General features: G+C 39.3%; 1 protein-coding gene across 1 annotated transcript in view; it reads right to left on the bottom strand.

Moving 5' to 3' along the window:
* Positions 1 to 20,128, bottom strand: part of LOC122548766 (piezo-type mechanosensitive ion channel component 2) — a 746,345-nt gene that overhangs the window by 555,879 nt on the left and 170,338 nt on the right. The window contains exon 2 of the mRNA XM_043687533.1: positions 18,421 to 18,516. Coding sequence (XP_043543468.1) covers positions 18,421 to 18,516 — 96 coding nt within the window. The remainder of the gene's footprint in view (positions 1 to 18,420; positions 18,517 to 20,128) is intronic.

Raw genomic sequence — 20,128 nt, 5'->3', positions numbered from 1 at the left:
AATTTCCTTTCAACTTGATAAGATCCACTAAACCTAGTTTTTAAAGGTTCACCTATCACTGGAAGTAACATTAACATCTTATCACCGATGGCAAAATTACACATTTTGATTTCTTATCTGCTTCCTGTTTCATTATATGCTGTGATACTTTTAAATGCTGTCTAGGAACTCCCCCACTCTATTTAATCATTCCCTAAAATTTGACACATAGTCCAAATATGTGGTTTCTGAATTCTGACTTATTAATTTCTCCTTAATCAATTTCTATGGTCCTCTCACTTTATGTCCAAAACCTAATTCAAATAACTGAATTTGGTCAGTTCATTTAACGCATCTTTGATCGCAAAAAGTACAAATAGAATTCCCTTATTCCAATCATCTGGGTTGACTTGACTATAAGACCTGAACATAGTTTTTAATGTCTGATGCCACCTTTCTAGCATTCCATGTGACTCTGTATGGTATGCAGTAGATTTGAATTGTTTTATTCCTAAGCTGTCCATAACTTTCTCAATAATTTTGATGTGAAGTTTGACCCTTGATCTGATTGTATCTCTGTGGGTAGTCCGTATCTAATGAAAAATTGAGTAACTCATCTACAATCCTTTTAGCCATGACATTATGTAATGAAATGGCCACTGGAAATCTAGTGGACACATTCATTGCTGTTAACAAATACTGATTCCCACTTTTTGTTTTAGGTAGGGGTCCTATGCAATCAATTGGGACTCTTGGAAAAAGTCCCTCACATGCAGGAATAGGGATTAAAGATGCAGGTTTTATTACTGCCTGTGGTTTTCCAATTACTTGGCATTTATTACTTGTCAGGCAAAATTCAATTACATCTTGTGTAATCCAGGCCAGAAAAATGTTTTTGTATTTTAGCTTGTGTTTTTCTTACTCCTAAATGACTCCCTAATTGTAGCTCATATGCCTCTCGCAACACCTCCTTTCTATAACCCACTGGCAATACGACTTGACGAACTTCTGTGCGGTTCTTATCTGCCTGAATATGTGATGTTCTCCATTTCCTCATTAAGACACCATTTTTCAGATAGTAGCGTTCAGGGGTACATTCAGATTCTTTTTGTGTATATGCCTTTTGACACACTCGCTTTAAATTTTCATTTTTCTGTTGTAACTCAGTTAATTTGTCTGAGCTGAAGATGTTTGTCATCTATCTGCTCCTGGTTTGTGTCAACCATCTGATCAAACAGGGTGACTTCTAATTCCACTTGAACTTTCTTATCTATACTCTTTGGTCACTTCTACTTCATCTGGTGATTTTGTGACATTGTCACCACACAGTCAGGAAAAATCCCAGGATATGTGTCCTGCAACAGTTCAGTTGCCTGAGATTCCACTGGCTTTTCAACCACAGTAGGCAGCACACCTACCTGTGAACCAGCTACATCATTAGCAAGGACAAATTGTACTTTTGGAACCAAGAGTTTGTCCAGTACTCCTACCACGACTTCTCCACTCTTCACTGGACACTCTAACCTCATTCTACATAATTGAGCACTTCTTGTCTCACCGTAAATTCCTGTTACTAGCACCTTTTCTGGCAATAGTCCTTCAGAGGTACATATCTCCTCATCTTTCAACATTAAAGTTTGAGAGGTTCTTGTATCTCTTAATATTGTAACCTCTTTACCTGCTGCTCCTGGCCTATGCGAGTAAACGTTACCTTCACAGGGGTATGGTTTAAGAATATCTGGCACTTCCTCCTTAACCAACCTCTGACAAGGTTGTACATTCTGGTGCAATTGTCTAACCTCCACTGTGCTTTGTTACCACTCCAAAAACAATCACTGATTTATCCTGTTTTCCTACATCTGGCTTCCCAGTGCTTTTCTTAACTCACCGACAATATGATTTCATGTGGCCTACATTATTGCAGTGAAAACACCAGAGCTTTTTAACTTCTCATTCCCCTTCAAGAGTTTCCTTTTCTTTCCCTGTGGTAGTTCATCCTTATGAGCTTCGCTGAGACCTTCCTTTCCCTTTCCACATGAGGATTTATTTTTTCCCTAATTTCTATCACTCACGGATTGAAATTGATTTTGGAAGCCATTTCAGCTGTTAAACTTGCCATTTTAACTCTCTGCACTTCCATGAGTTCTCACCTTTCAGGAAGTGAATTTTTGAATTCCTCCAAAACAACCATCTCTCTAAGAGCATTATTGGTTTGCTCTCTATTTAGTTCCCTTATCCACGTTTCAAAATTACTTTGTTTGATCCTTTGAAACTCAATGTAGGTTTGACCAGACTCCCTCCATAGATTCCTGTCTGTAACCTTCTGGCACAAGCTGACTTTCTTCACCTCCTCATATACCCCAGATACCTCCTCTGATGGTGACGCAAATACCTCAGTAGCTCTACCTACAAGTTTTGTTTGAATCAACTAAACCTTCATGGTCACTGGCCACCGCATTTGTTTAGCCACCTTTTCAAATGAGATGAAAAAGGCTTCCACATCCTTCTCATCAAATTTAAGCAATGCTTGAATATATTTAAACAGTTACTCACCAGGTCTTTGACTACCATCGGTTTGCTCATTCTCACACTTTTCCTCACTAAGCTTACCTTCAGTCTTCGTCTCCATCGTTTTAAGCTGACTTTCCTGTCTAAGTGCCAATTTCTGAAGTTCAAACTCCCTCTTTCTTTCATTCTCCTCTCTCCTTTTCTCTCTCTTCTCTTTGCTTTTAATTACAATTCAAACTATTTCATTTCTGTTGTCCTTTCCTTGTCTTTTGCTTCTAAATCTAACTGCTACATTTTCAATTGAATTTTAGCCATCACTAAAGATTCTGATGGCATTTCCAGCATATTTAAATGCTGGGCTATTGCTGTAATTATCTCTCCTTTCTTTACAGAAGGAGGCAGCTCCAACTCCAGATTGTCTGCTATTTCCAGCAGCTTGGCTTTATTCACCTCTTCCAATGCCTCCAAAGTCACTTTTTCTACCCCAAGAAAACTCTTCATGACTGAAGGAGCCATTGCCATCCCAACCAACCAAAATCAACACCCATAACAAAAGACACAGGGCGGCACAGTGGCTCAGTGGTTAGCACTGCTGCCTCACAGCACCAGGGACTCAGGTTTAATTCCTGCCTGCAGGTTAGGTGAATTGGCCATACTAAATTGCCCATAGTGTTAGGTGGATTAGTCAGGGGTAAATGTGGGGGAATGGTTCTGGATGATTTGCTCTTCGGAGGGTCGGTGTGGACTTGTTGGGCCGAAGCGCCTGTTTCCAAACTGTAAGGAATCTAATCTAATCAAACTAACACCTGCCACTTGCTGCCTTTGAGACCCCTAATTCCAATTGGAACTATAGAACAAATCTCATAAAGAGCCCGCAGTCTGTTATAGACAAAGCCAGACCCCCCTCAAAACATTTCATGAAAGTAGCCCGGACCCTAACTTTGCTCGTTGTTTTATGCAGGTATAAAATGGATATTCTAAGAACGATGCAGCTTAGTTTTAAACAAAACATAATTTATTTGCAAGTTTACCAAATGAAACACAAATGAAAAAGAGAACAGAACATAGAGTAACCTAACCTATCCAGAAACTCAACAGACTATCCCAACTTAATGATGCTGTTCCAAATTCCTGCAACAATACCCAGAAACACCCCTTGGCACAAAAGGTAAAAATCAAACACAGGTCTTACAGGAGTGACGTCAGAGAGATGACAGAGAGATTCGGCATGGAACTCCTTCTTCCATGTCGCTGTTTCTTTGACTAGTAACCTCAATCTGACTGCTTGTTAAAATCAAACAAAGCCAAACCAAACCAGAGAAAAGGTGAGCTGGGAGATCTGGCCACTCCCCTTTCACTGTAAAAAATTTTTTTTAAACTTGAAAGTATTCTCAAGTAGTTAAACCCAGACCTTTTGGAATCGCTACTTTTACGACCGCTCTGGAAAAGAAAGCCAAGGACAGCAGAACCTTGTTAAAGGAGCTGCATTGTCACACTCATCTGGGATTTGCTTTGAAACAGAGTCAATGATCTATTAGTAAAAAAGTAAACTTAAATAAAACGCTATGTTCTGTACTGCAAACAAAACAATGGCACTGGAAATTGCCATTGCAGCCCCTGATAGTTCGAATTGAATTTTCAAAACTTAGGTTGATTGAATTGGCAGGGAATCTGACATAACTAGGAAGGAGACATAATTGAGGTAACAGCACAACACATGGGTTTAGTAGAAATTCAAAGGAGATAATGTATTCCAGGTTGTGACAATTTGGGATCAGGTAACGTTGAATTACAGTTAAAGCAAAGTTTGTGAGAAGATTTGTAGCTCGGGTGCTCGTTGCTGTGGTTCTGTGCTGTTATAAGTCCTAGTGGTCGCAGTAGTCTGGCTGTCAGTTCAGAGATGTTCTTGATGTATGGTAGTGTGGCTAGTCCTTTGTGTTGCGGCATGTCCTCGTTCCGTTGTCTTTCCCTTAGGCATCTGTTGATGAAATTGCGAGGATATCCACACTACCATACATCAAGAACATCTCTGAACTGACAGCCAGACTACTGCGACCACTAGGACTTAACAGCACACAAACCAACAGCCACACTCAGACAACAACTCACCAGAACGAAGGACCCGATACCCAGCATGAGCAAAACTAATGTAGTGTACAAAATCCCATGCAAGGACTGCACAAAACACTATATAGGACAAACAGAAAGACAGCTAACGATCCGCATCCATGAACACCAACTAGCCACGAAACGACACGACCAGCTATCCCTAGTAGCCACACACGCAGACGACAAGCAACATGAATTCGACTGGGACAACACTACCATTATAGCGCAAGCCAAACAAAGAACAGCCAGGGAATTCCTAGAAGCATGGCACTCATCCACAAACTCCATCAACAAACACATCGACCTGGACCCAATATACCGGCCACTACAGCGGACAGCTGAAACTGACAACCGGAAGCGGCAGGGACAGGCCACTATAAATGCCGGAGGAAACACCACAGAAGCGCTTCACAGGAGGCTCCCAAGCACTGAGGATGTCACCTAGGCAGGGGACGAAACGTTTGCAAAAAAAACTTCCAGCTCGGCGAACAGAACTACAGTTAAAGCAGCTTGAGTATGAGGAGAAAATGAAGAAATTAGAAATGAGTAAAAAATATGGAAACAGCAATGAGAAAACTAGAATTAGAACTGCAAAGGAAAAATGGAAATCAAGACAGAGAGAAAGAGATGGACCATGAATATAGGTCAAAAATGCTGCTGTTGAAGCAGGAGACATCAAGTTCCAATGCAATATTTGATGGGGAAAATCTGAATTATAACTTAAACTCCAGTAATGAAATGTTTAAATTTGAACAGGCCCTACCAACATTTGAGGAAATACATGTAGCAGCAATCTTGTTGTCATTTCAGAAAATAACAGGACAAATGAATTGGACAAAGGAAAACTGGACATGTATGAAGAGAGGCTGCTAAGGCTTGGTTATTTCATTTAGAGCAGAGAACTGTGAGGGGGACCTGATGGAAGTCAATACAATAAGGAATGTATGGACTGGGTGGAGAGAATGCAGCTGGTCCCCTTTGTTGAAAGGTCAGTAATGAAGGTGGATAATTTCAAGGTGAAGGGCAGGAGGTTTAAATAAGATTTGAGGAAATTTGTTTTTTTACCAGAGGGTGGTAGGAATCTGGAATGCACTACCTGGGAGGGAAATAGAGAAAAGAAACTTCACAACATTTAAAAAGTATGTGGATGAGCATTTAAGACTATGGGCCAAGTACTGGAAGGTGATATTAGTGTGGATAGGCCACTGCAGATTCAATGGGCTCAAGCAAAAGTGTTTGAGCATGAACCTTGATGTTAGTTGGACCCATTAAGAGGGATAGAGTGAGCATGAGTTATCAGGGAGATGGTGGCACTTAAACTGGCAGAGTGGATAAGGACATTGACCTTCTTCTGACAATTCTCGACATTCTTCCAGATGGCTGAGACTGCTCCAACCTGGGTGGCAACCTCTGACCAGGTTGGCATGATAGATGTCATAGCCTCCAATCTGAAACTGAGGATAGAGGAGGTGCTACCTGTGCAGTACCACATTCAGGAGGAGCTCCAAAACATGCCCATAAAGCATAATGCTAATTTCCCATATCTACCATATCCAGGGCAATTAACATCTATCATGCAGGACAGCTCTAGATTGACAATGCTTATTCAGGTTCACAATAGTTTTATTTTTAAATATGGTGCTGGTACAGTGATGCTGATCAACTCTTGAATATTCAATGAGAGAGGAGTTGCTCCAGGAATGATGCGTGGTGAGATGGGGTGGAAATCGGATGGTATTCTTTTTATTGAATTCAAATTCCATCATCTGCCATGGCAACATTTGAATCAAGTCCCCAGAACATTACCTCGGTCTCCGAAAATACAGTCCTGCAATAACAGCAACTAGGCCATTGCCTCTACACATTCCCATGGGCACAATGCACCAAAAAGGCAGCAGACAAGAAAATTTGGATGAAACATCACTCCACCTCAGCTGTAGTGAGTTTGGAGTAATGGTGCTGAAATTAAATGCTCCCAATTCCAGATGGCTCTTAGTGAATGCACAGAAAATATTTAGCCATTTTATGCTTCTATGAAGAAAAATTATCTACTAAGTAAAGAAAATTTTCAGTTAACAGCTGAGTAGAATAAATAACAGAACACAGTATTAATAAAGAACTTTAAAACTGAATATAAAAACTAAAAATCTCTGAACCTTTAAGAGCTCCAATATTCACATCAAATTGGTGTAGATTACCAAATCCCACCCTAAACAGATAAGAAAACACTTTAGACTTTCTACAAATACTTCATAATATTAACATGGAAACTATTCCTCCTTTTATTATTAAAAACACTTTAAGCTGATCAAGAAACAATGCCAGATTGTGCAAAATGTAACTAAGAGGAACTAGTTGAAAAATGTGGCACTGGAAAAGCACGGCAGGTCAGGCAGCATCCAAGGAATAAGAGAATCGACATTTCAGGCATAACCTTTCATCACACTGTCTGACCGGCTGTGCTTTTCCAGCACCACACTTTTCGACTCTGATCTCCATCATCTGCAATCCTCACTTCCTACAATCAGGAACTAGCCTGGCTAAATCACCCTGTACCAGATGCCTTGCTCTCCAAAATGCTGACTTGTTCCTGTGCACTGAATTTACTGATTAGAAAATCCATTACAGAATTAAAGAGTAAAAATCAGTTTCTAATGACACTTATTATTTCTACTGTCCCAATAGAATGGCTTCCACATTAATCTCAGAAAAACATTGGCTAAATCACTGATTGAGTCTGGATAGCTGATCAACGTAGATTTTTAAATTAAGATACAGAATTTCAATGTGATATCTCATTTGGTCATTTTCATTCAGAGTTCCTTGATGAGCAAATATTTCATAACATATTGAACATTCATTTATCAGCAATCACCAAAATATTCTCTCTTGTGTACTCTCACCTTTTTTTTTCTTAGTTAATTGGCTGCACTGAATTAATGAAATGTTCCAATGTTGATACCAGTCAAGTGAGAACTAGATTCAAACTGCCAAAACTGAACTTACATAAGATCCTAAACAGTTATAAAAAAAAAAACTGCTTGCTTTCCCAATGCTCGATTTGGAACAGAAACAAAAGTATATGACTGAAACTACTGCCTCGGCCAATTGGTCTGCCCAGCCCCAAATAGTATCTTTTTTTTAATTAGTTGTATAACTGACAGATTTGACAACATTGCTAGTAAAATACAGAGGAACCTCGATTATACAAAAGAGATGGGCGGGCACTATTTTGTTCGGATAATTGATTATTCTGTTAATTGATTCAGTGCCTCTCCTCTGGAGCTCGGAGTTTTCTGAAGTTTCCTTTCTCCTCGCTCTGCCTGCCTTGCTCCCTCTCTCTGTCTCAGGGTTTGTTTCTGAGCAGAAACACACTTGTGTGTTAGGACCTGCAGCATTGCTGAAGCCTCCTGTTCCCCCCCCCCCACTTGCCATCAGTTCAATGGGATTGATACAGCGAGTACTTGCTAAATCCGCTTCCCCCATTCTGGATCTTAAACCACATCACTCCTTAATGTTTTAACACTGGAGGCATTAGATCTGCATTGACTTTATACACAGACTGTAGGCACATTTTGTAACAGCCGTCTATGGGATATGGGTATTGCTGAGTAAGCCAGCATTGTTGCACATTCCTAAAAGCCCTCAGGAAGGTAGTGGCATGCTTCCTGAACCACTGCATTCTACTTTGTGTAGGTACATCTAGTTGAGAAGGGAGATCCACGATTTCCCTTCCACGATCCTAGCAACTGTGAAGGAACAGAGATGTCATTTCAAGATGTCACCTCGCTTGCAGGGACACTTGACAGAATGGTGTTCCCATTCTCTTTGCCCTACTACATGGCAGAAGTAGTGGATTTGGATGATGTTTTTAAAAGAGAAGTAGTGAGTTGCTGCAACGTATCTTGGTGCCACCATTCTTAGATGATAGAGAGTGTGAATGTTGAAAGTGGTAGCTGGGGTGTAAATCAAGTAGGTTGCTTTGTATTAAGTTTCTCAGGTGTTGTTGAAACTGCACTCATCCACACAAATGAACAGAATTGCATTACACTTCAGATATAGTGGGAGACAGTGGCACAGTGATACTGTCATAAGTAATTCAAAACCCAGGCTAGAATTCCAGAATTATGAGTTTGAATCTCATTATGGCAGATGACAAAATCTGAATTAATAGAAATGTGGAATGAGAGGAGGAAGACAAAAGAAAAACACAATGAAACCATAGTCTGCCATCTTTACTTGATCTGGCCTACATATGAATCCTCTGATAAATTAGGGAATGGAAATAAATGGTGGCCTGTCCTGTTACACCCTCATACCTATGCCTTAGACATGGTGGATAGACTTTGGAGAGTTATGAGATGGGCTACTCACAACAGAATTTCTACCCTCAGAGTTGAGCTGTTAGCCATACTATTTGTATAGCTGGTCCAATTCAGTTTGAGTCAATGGTAACCTCCAGCTTGATGACCAGGAAGGATCTTTTAATGAATAGCAAGGAAGATTTTTTAATGCGGTCTTATTTCCTGGTAATTGTGTGGTATGAAAGATGCTTTCCACTTTGTAGCCCAAGCCTTAGTATTGTTCAGTTTTACAACAAATTAGTACAGGCTGCTTCAGTACTTGTAGATTCATGAATATCACTGAATGAAGATAGTACTATCCTCAGCAAGCATCACTGGTTCTGCCCTTATAATGAAAGGAATGTAATTGATAAGCAGTTAAAGATGGTTCTCCAGAATTATGGGCCAGACTAAACCTCCTCAAAATAAGTTGAGATAGCAAAGACCCTAACCTTTTTTAATTTTAAAGGCAAGTACCAGTCGTTGCATTCTGACTGCAATAACCCATTGATCAAATGACCCAGCTTGAAGCAAAACACACTTCATGCATACACTATAGTTAAAAATATAATAAAAAAGTTAGAAACTTGAATACCTTAACTCTATTAGAAAATTTAACAGAATCAAACATTATTACACTGAAACAGAAACCGTTCCAATATAGTAAAATCCCATAAACACATCCTTGGCAAAGGCAAATTCAGTAAAATAGATTGTTGCACAGGAAATTCTCCAGTACAACTAAAAATCCAGGCTCTGAGGGCAGCTTGACCCCACTCATTCAGGCTGCTTCCATTGTTCAAACGTTTTAACAAACCCAAGGCCTCGCAATCTGTTTAATTTTTTGATTTCAAATAGAAAGCTCAGCATCTCTGTCTTAAACCCTTTCTTCAAAAGAAAACGGACAAAATTTTCTTAAAGCCATAGTACTGTCACATCTGGGCAATATCTTAAGAAACTGGAACTAGCCTCCAGTAATCACAATCATCTCCCTTTGTGCTAAGTATGACCCCATCAGTAAAAAGTTTCCATTTGATTTTTGACAGACTCACATTTTGTCAAGGGTCCTTGCTTCCACAATTGGTCAAAAGCTGCTTTATGTCAAATGCAGTCATTCTTACCTCAACTCTGAGGTTCAGCTCTTTTGTCCTTGTTTGGATTAAGGCTGTAATAGGGTCAGGAGCAAATTGGCTCTGGCAGAACCCAAACTGGGCATCAGTGAATAGATCATTGCTGAGAAAGTGCTGTTTAATAGCACTGTCGATGAGGCCTTCCATCACTTTAATGGTTATTCAGCATAGATTGGGATGCACAAAAGACAGGACAAATCCATGGCAAACTATTACTAACAGTTAGTCTATGCTCAATTGCCATTGAAGTGATGGAAGGTCTCATTCCACAACAAATGTCACAGATATACTAGAACTAATTGAGAGGTGAGCATCTAGCACTGGGGCAAAAGCCTTCAGTGCTATTATCAGAGTTTTGTCAAGTTCAACAGCCTTTGCAATATCTAATGCCTTCACCGTCTCTTGATATCACGGGAGTGAAATAAATCTGAAGATTGGTCCCTCTGATGCTCAGGACATTGGGGAGTGGCTAATATAGATCATCCACATAGCACGTCTGGGTAAAGGGACTGTAAATGCTTCGGCCTTCTGTTTTGCTGTGATTTGCTGGACTACTCTATCATTATGGATAATGTTTGTAAGTTTGAGTTCTGGTTTTCAAATTAGTAACTAGTGGGTTTGCGAACTAGGTTGCCTTAGAGTGAGGATTTGGTGATAAAACTCTAAAGAAATTATTTAAGCTGAATATATTTAAGTAGGTGTGTCAAAGCTTCAGGAAGAAGATATCTGCAGTTCCCATCTAAAGACTGAAGTCACAAATAACTTAAACTGACCCAGGTGTTGGATACAGAGACTCTGCTATGAATATTGTGCAAGTAGTACTTTGGGATTCTGTGGTTGAGGTGTGTTTAGAGCGTTATACAAAAGCTATTTTGTTTCTTTTCAATTTATGAAGGGTGGTTTTGAGAATAATGGGATTTTACTTTTACCTGTGTGTTTAAAATCTTTAAATTTCAAAATTTAAGTAGATAGAAAAGAGAGGGGAATAAGAAAAGTGGTAAGCAGACAAATCAAGGGCTAAAACCAAAGGGACACAATGGAAAATTATGGGAATGGGCAAGTAATGTTAAAAATGGCAAGTCTTATGGCTTTGTGCAGAAAACAGGTATGGGATAGTCAGGATTACAGATACATGGCTGCAGGGTGACTGGGGATAGGAACTGAATATCCAGGGGATTCAATATTTAGGAACGGCAGACTACAAGATAAGAGCAGTGAAGTTGCTAGTTAAAGAGGAAATGAATGCAATAATGAGGGAAGATATTGGGTCCAACTACATAAAAGCTCTATGGGTAGAGCTGAGAAACTACAAGGGGCAAAAATTATTAATGGGGACTGTACAAAAACCCCAAACTATAAGGGTGATGTTAGTAATAGCATTAAACAAGAAATTAGAGATTTATACAATAAAACAAAATCTTTAATGATGGGTGACAAATCTGCATAAAGATTGGATAAATCAAATTAGTATCAATTCTGTATAGAAGGAATTTATGAATTATACAGGATGATTCTTTGGACTAACACATTGAGGAACCAATGAGAGAAGAGACCATCCTAGACTTGGTATTGTAATTAGAAAGAGATAATTGTCAATCAATTGTGTGAAACCATTGGGGATGAGTGAACATAACATGATTGAATTCTGCATCGTGATGGAAAGTGATTCTGAGACGAGATCCTAATTCTAAATAGAGGAAACTTTGATGGTGTGAAGCATGAATTATCTATGATAGATTTGGGAATGTTACTTAAAGCAAGTAATCAGGAAGGCTAATAGAATGTTGGACCTTATTTCAAGGGGTTGGAGTATAACAGTAGGGAAGTCATACTGTAACTATACAAGGTGCTGGTTAGACCAGAGCAGTTTTTAGAGCAGTTTTTGTCCTGCTAAGTTAATATTATGAAGTTGAAGGCATGTACTGTACCTTTAAGAAAGAGTGAATGCTTTTTGAACTGAAAGATTTCAAGCACCTGTGTACATGACTGGATAGCAGTCCCAGTATGCACTGGAACATTGAAAACACAGGGCAACCCCTGTATCTGCGGGTCCGGTTACAGCGGTTTCAGCTACCTGCGGTTTACCATAGCCCAAACATATAAAAGGAAACGTTCCAGAACCAGGGACAGAAGGCTGCTGGGAAAGTACATTTCCCATTTAAATGAATGGGTTTGCACTATCTGCGGTTTTAGGCTTTCGCGGTAGGGTTTGGAACATATCTCCTGCAGATACAGAGGGACTGCTGTATGTAATGTTTGGCTAAGAAATGGATACCTGTGTTTTGGTTGATGTTTTGACAACAATTCGAATTTAACCAGTTTAACTTATGCCCAAGGATACTAAAACCCAATCGAGTTTAAATTTATTGTTTTGCCAACATCAAACCAATGAGACAATCTGATGTTGGGTGGTATAAGAACATGGACATTTTGAAAATTGGTCAGAGAGCAACAGCTTTAGAACCAGAGAACTAACTGCCAATCTAACATCTTGCTGTCAAATAAATTAGAAAACACTCTACATTAAAGGTAGTTTTCATGTGAAACATACAGTAAAATGAAAGAAGATGACTCAGGGAGATCAGTAGCCAGAAGAGTGAAGTCACAGAAGACGACAGACTCTGGTTTTCAGATGGAGTTAATATAATTTTAATAATTGTCTTTTTGGACCATCATATTTTTGCAGAGTTGGAGTCAGATAGTAAGTAATTAAGAGAAAGGGGAGCTTGGACTTGTGAATAGTTTTTTTGGTTAATGTTCACTATTGAAGTTAGAAAAATAAATTGAATTTTTAAAACTTAAATAGTGGAAATTAGGAGCTCTTGTCACTCACTCACATTTTAATGGATTACAAGGTGAGTTGAGCTTTTCTGGGTGTTTGGTTTAATAAACAGAGGGGATTGGACCTTCCGTGTCATAATAGAAAGATAACATTTCATTGGAGGCAGTTCATAGATGATTTACTAGGATGACTCCCAGTTTGAAGAGACTGTTTTGTCAGCAAATGCTAAATAAGTTGGGAATCTACTCTCTGGAGTTCAGAAGAATGAGAGGTGATCTCATTGAAACATCTAGCATTCTTAATAGGCTTGATGGGGGAAATGCTAAGAGGATATTTTCCCTTATGGGAGAGTCTAGGGCCAGATGGAATAATCTCAGAATAAAGGAATTCCAATGAGATGAGGAGGAATTTCTTCTCATAGAGGGTTGGAAGTCTTTGGAACTCTTTATCACAGAGAGCTGTGAGGGCAGAGTCCTTGATGAATATTTAGCCTGAGATAGACAGACTCTTGATCAGAAGGGGAATCAAGAGTTATGAGGAAACTGCAGCAAAATGGACATGGGAAATGTCAGATTAGCCAAGATCCTAGTGAATGACAGAACAGGCTCAAGGGACCAAACAGCATTCTCCTTTTCCTTTTACATGTGGTCTTACAGTACTTTAGGAATGGTGATCAAAAGACAATGGCAAACACTTAAACAGCGCACAGGGAACTGCAACAATCGTTCATTGCTATCTAAAACAAAAAAAAGTAGCCAAACCATGATATATAAATTAAAGATAATATGAGGTCCAAGGAAGAGGTATACCAATTGGCCAGCAAAAGACACCAGACCCGAGGAGTTGAAGCAGATAAGTTTTAGCAAAGGAGGATAAAAGGATTAACGAAAGGAAAAAGGAGTATGAGAGCAAACTTGCAATGAACATAAAAACTGATTATAGAAATTTCTATAGGTATGTGAAGAGAAAGATTGGTGAAGACAAATATAGGTCCCTTAAAATCAGAAACAGAAATTTAAAATGGGGAACAAAGAAATGGCTGACCAACTAAATACATAATTTGGTTCTTTGTGCAAAAAGTGAGGACATAAATAATATTTCAGAAACGTTAGGTTTTGGTGAGAGGGAGGAACTGAATGAAATCAATATTAGTAGGGAAATGGTGTTCTGAAATTGATGGAATTGAAGGACAATAAGTCCCAGGTCCTGATAACCTACATCCCAGAATATTTAAAGAAGTGGCCCTAGAAATAGTGGATGCATTGGTGGTCAGCTTCCAAGACATTTTAGACTCTGTAACAATTCATACTGGAATGTAGCTAATATAACCTACCTATTTGAAATGGGAGATAGTGACAAAACTGGTAAATATAGACCAGTCAGCCTGGCATTGGTAGTTGGGAAAATGCAAGAATTTATTATAAAACTTGTAATAGCTGAGCACATGGAAAACAGTGCTAGGATTGTACGGAGCCAAAATAGATGAATAAAAGGTAAATCATACTTGACAAATCTACTGGAATTCTTCAAGGATGCAACTAGTAGAGTTGATGAGGGTGAGTCATTGGACATGGTTTATTTAGCTTTTCAGAATGCTTTCTATTATACGCCAATGTGATTTCTCCAACTGTGACATCTTTAAATGAAATCTTCAAATGTGCAAATGACAAAGCTAGTTGGAAGGGTGAGTCATAGAGATGTACAACACAGAAAAGACCCTTCTGTCCAACTTGTCCATGCCAACCAGATATCCCAACCCAATCTAGTCTCACCTGCCACCACCTGGCCCATATCCTTCCAAATCCTTCCTATTCATATATCCATCCAGATGCCTTTTAAATGTTGCAATTGTACTAGCTTCCACCACTTCCTCTGGCAGCTCATTCCATATACGAACCACCCTCTGAATGAATGAGTTGCCCTTTAGGTCTCTTTTATATCTTTCTCCTCTCACCCTAAACCCATGCCGTCTAGTTCTGAACTCCTCCACGCCAGGGAAAAGACTTTGTCTATTTATCTTATGCATGCCCCTCATGATTTTATAAACCTCTATAAGGTCACCACTCAGCCTCGGACACTCCAGGTAAAACAGCCCTAGCTTGTTCAACCTCTCTCTATAGCTCAAATCCTCCAACACTGGCAACATTTTTAAAATTCTTTTCTGAACCCTTTCAAGTTTCACAACATCTTTTCGATAGGAAGGAGACCAGAATTGCACACAATATTCCAACAGTGGCCGAACCAATGTCCCGTACAACTGCAACATGACCTTCCAACACCTGTACTCAATACTCTGACTAATAAAGGAAAGCATACCAAATGCCTTCTTCACTATCCTATCTACCTGTGACTCCACCTTCAAAGGAGCTATAAATCTGCACTCCAAGGTCTCTTTGTTCCGCAACACTCTCGGACCTTACCATTAAGAGTATAAGTCCTCTAAGATTTGCTTTTCCAAAATGCAGCACCTCGTATTTATCTAAATTAAACTCCACCTGCCACTTCTCAGTCCATTGGCCCATCTGATCAAGATCTGAGCTGCGATGAGGATGCAGAGATGCTTCAGTGTGATAGCAGATGCAGTGTAATGTGGATAAATGTGAGGTTATCCATTTTGGTTTGAAAAATATGAAGACAGATTCTTATCTGAATGGCTATGAATTGAGAGAGGAGAATGTGCAATGAGACCTGGGTATCCTCATACACCAGTCATTGAAAGTTAGCATGCAGACGCAGGAGGTAGTAAAGGCAACAAATGGTACGTTGGTCTTCATAGCAAAGGATTTGAGTACTAGAGTGGGAATATCTTGCTAAAATTGTACAGGGCCTTGATGAAACCACACCTGAAATATTGTGTCTCCTTATCAGTGGAAAGATGTTCTAGCTACAGAAGGAATAAAATGGAGGTTTACCAGACTGATTCCCGGAATAGTTAAGACTGATGTATGATGGACTGGTTAATGGTGATGATGGAGACTCTCTCAAAGAAACTTATATAATCCTAAGAGGACTAGATAGGGTAGCCAAAAGATGATGTTCCCAGTAAGTGAACAACCACAGTTTACGACACAGGATGGGCCATTTAAAATGAAGATGAGGGAGAATTTTTTCCCCAGAAAGTGATGAGCCTGTGGAATCCCCGGCCACACAATGTGGCAGAGACAAAAACTTTGAATATTTTATGCATCTATATTAGATCCATTTCTCAGGGATAAAGGGAACCAAAGGGTATGGAGAGAAAGTGGAACAGGGTGCTGAGTTGGATGATTAGCTATGCTCATACTGAATGGCAGAGCAGATTCGAAGGGCTGAATGCCTTTTCTGCACCTATTTTCTATTTTTCTCTGCAAGAAGTCACTTGGGAGGATGGTGCACACAGGCCCTATATTATTAACCACATGGTAGAATGGAGTACAGAGGAGCAAATAATAGGTGCTTATCAGAAAGCAGGACTTTAATTTACTTATGGACTAGAAAAATCAGATCAGTAAAAGGTAGCCTAGATGAGGACTTCAAAAATGTATTTGGGACAGTTTCTTAGAGCAGTACATTCTAGAGCTGTACTGAAAACAAAGAATGCTAGAGATCACAGTGGGTTAGGCAGCATCCATGAACAGAAAGCAAGCTAATAGATAAAAGGTCATCCAGACTCAAAACATTAGCTTGCTCTCTCTCCATGGATGCTGCCCGACGCATTGAGATCTTCAGCATTTTTTGCTTTCAGCACATATTCCAGCATCTGCAGTAATTTGCTCCTACATTCTGAAGCTGAGCAGAACTGACCCTATACTAGGCCTGATATTGTGTTACAAGGTATGATTAACTGATAGCTTTGTAATGAAAGTGGCCCCAAAGTGGTAGCAATCATAATAGTATTGAATTGTACTTGGTTGAGGGAGTGGGTGCAAGTCTAATGTTATACATATAAATAAGGGAAATTATGAGGGCATAAAAGAATACCTAGCTAAAATGATCTGGTTAATTGGATAAATGGATAGATCAACAGAGATGCAATGGCAGATATTTTAAGGGATATTTCAGAATACACAGAAAGGGACATTCTAACTTGAAATTAAAATTCCAAGGACATTTCAAACAGATTAAATTAAAAGAGTTAAATATGTTATCAAAATTACAGGAAACACATGCAACTGTGCTAGGATGGGTGGTCAGAAGTTTGAATAAAATCTAAACAAAGGCAAAGAATGACTAAAAGACTGAAGTTAAAAATCACACAATGCCAGGTTATAGTCCAACGGGTTTATTTGGAAGTACAAGCTTTTGGAGCGTTGCTCCTTCATCAGGTAGCTAGTGGAGTAGGATCACAGGATGCTGAACCTACAGCAAAAGATCATAATGTCATACACTGATGCGCTTGTACTTCTGAATAAACTTGTTGGACTATAACTTGGTGTCATGTGATTGTTTTTGTTTTTGCCGCCGTTTACCTATTATTTACTTATATATGCATTTAACTATGTGATTTGCCTGTATTGCTCGCAAGACAAAGCTTTTTATTGTGCCTTGGTATACATGACAATATATTCAGTTCACTTCAATTCAACTTTGTCCACCCCAGTCCAACACCGGCACCTCCACATAAAAGATTAAAAAGGAAGGAAAAATAAAATGTGAAAAGAAGTTTGATATATAAAAACAGATAGTAAGAGATTCTATGCAGTAGGCTTGTAATCAAATCAGCCATGACCTTATTAATTGGCAAAGCAGACTCAAGTGGACAAGAAGCCTAATCCTTCTCCGAATTCATGTTTTCATACATGTCAATTTTACAAAATTTAAACTGATGTGTGGTTTAAGGTCTGCTAATGTAATGAGATCTTAGAATATTGATAACTGTGAGCAGTGTTACTTTTGTGAATTAGTGTAATAATTATGTGGATATAGGCACTGTTATTGGTGGGTTATTAAGGGATTTGATTGAGAATAATTTAAGGCTGTCAAAGGAGTTAAGGATGCTGTTTAACCCTTTTTTTTAAACCTTGATTTTGTCAAAAGCTGAGCAATATCATTGCGGAAATTGTCTGGTTTCAGTATCATGTAGGGATACTGAACCAAAATGAAGGGATTCCTTATCTATAGAAGACAGCCCTGCGATGCATTTGGCAATGCTCCAGAGGTTGCTATCTAATTAGCTGCCTTCAGATTGACCATTTAGCTAAAGACCTCAGGCAAGCTGAAGATGCTGTTAGCTAAGTTAGAGATGTACAGCATGGTCTGACAGCTGTGAAGCCTCAGCAGTACCTTAGCTTCCGTGGGGTATCACTGAGCTAGGTTGGAATTAATCCTGCATTGGAAGTATATTTCTTCTTTGCAGCTGGGATAAAACTAAAAATTCTTAACAGCATTGTGATACATGTATCACATAGACTGCAGCAGTTTAAGGCAGCAAACTATCACTATCAGCTTAAGGGAATTCGATTTGGGAAATAAATATTGGTGTTTTCAGCAACACTCATGAGAATGAATCATTAATTCCTGAGCTATCAATTACACATTAAATACAATCATACACAGCTTGCATACAAAATAATAATTCACAATTTCTTACCTTGCATTGTCTTTTTTGTGGGTTCAGAAAAAAGAGGAATAAGGAGGAGAAAAATGAGGTACACAAACGATAGCCCATTGTATCGAAACAAACATGCTGAAAGACAAGTGAAAAGAATAATAATCATTTCTGTGGTCTGAGAAGTAACTTGGGATTACTGTTTATTTCCAAAAAACATATTATGCATTACTTATTTATTCAATGTTTAAGTGTAGTGTGTAATAATGTGTTTATGATTTGGAGGTGCTGGTGTTGGATTGGAGTGTGCAAAGTTAAAAATCACATAACACCAGGTTATAGTTCAACAGAGTTATTTGGAAGCACTAGCTTTCAGAGCACTGATCCTTCATCAGGTGTTTGTGGAGTATAAGATCGTAAGACAAAGAATTTAGAGCAAAAGTTTACAGTGTGATGTAACTGAAATTATATATTGAAAAAGACCTGGATTGTTTGCTAAGTCTCATCTTTTAGAATGAACATGTTGGTTTCAGTTCTTTCATATATAAATCACATTCAACCAGTCCCTATGTATTCAACCACTCCCAATAGCTCAAATCCTCCAACCCTGGCAACATTAAAAATCACACAACAGCAGGTTATAGTCCAACAAGTTTATTTGGAAGCACTAGCTTTCAGAGTGCTGCTCCTTCATCACGTGGTTGCGGACTATAAGATCGTAAGGCACAGAATATTTTAGCAAATGTTTCCAGTGTGATGCATCACATTTCCGACGCCCCTCCCCCAAGTCCCTCCTCCCTACCTTTTATCTTAGCCTGCTGGACAAACTTTCCCCATTCCTGAAGAAGGGCTTATTCCCGAAACGTCGATTCTCCTGTTCCCTGGATGCTGCCTGACCTGCTGCGCTTTTCCAGCAACACATTTCCAGCTCTGATCTCCAGCATCTGCAGACCTCACTTTCTCCTATAAAATTAGGTGTCTTACGATCTTATACTCCACAACCACCTCGTGAAGGAGCAGCGCTCCGAAAGCTAGTGCTTCCAAATAAACCTGTTGGACGTTAACCTGGTGTTGTGTGATTAATAATGTGTTTAAGCTTTAATGTGTAATAACCATTCTAATTAATTGCCAATTTTCTTTTTCATTTTACAGGATGTGTGCATTGTTGGCTAGTCCAGTATTTATTGCCTAACTCTAATTGCTGACGGGGGGGTAGTTAAGAGTCAACCACATTGCTTTGGGTCTGGTGTCACATGTAGGCCAGGTTCGGATGGCAGATTTCCTTTTCTAAAGAGCATTAGTGAATCAGATAGATTTTTTCTGACATATTGACAGTTTTCTGGTCATCATGATACATTTAATCGCAGATTTTACTGAATTATAAATTCCACCATCTGACATAATGGGATTTGAAGCCAGGTCACCAGAAAATTACGTGAGCCTCTGCATTATGAGTCAAGTGATAATACTACTAAGGCATCACATCTCCCCTTAATGGCCTAAATATTCTGATGTTCAGATTGTTTGAGATGAGACATATGTTACAGGATGTATGTCAAGATGCTCTGGAAGGTGGGGAGGAGGGACTTGGGGGAGGGGCATTGGGAATGCGATAGGTGGAAGGAGGTTAAGGTGAGGATGATAGGCCAGAGAGGGGGTGGGGGCAGAGAGGTGGTGAAGAAAATTGCAGGTCAAGAAGGCGGTGCTGAGTCCGAGGGTTGGGACTGAGATAAGGTGGGGGGAGGGGAAA

This window comes from Chiloscyllium plagiosum, chromosome 4 (genome assembly GCF_004010195.1).
Source record: "Chiloscyllium plagiosum isolate BGI_BamShark_2017 chromosome 4, ASM401019v2, whole genome shotgun sequence".
NCBI lineage: Eukaryota > Metazoa > Chordata > Chondrichthyes > Orectolobiformes > Hemiscylliidae > Chiloscyllium > Chiloscyllium plagiosum.
The sequence above is the reverse complement of the archived record's forward strand: the minus strand, read 5'-3'. Positions and strand labels throughout refer to the sequence as shown.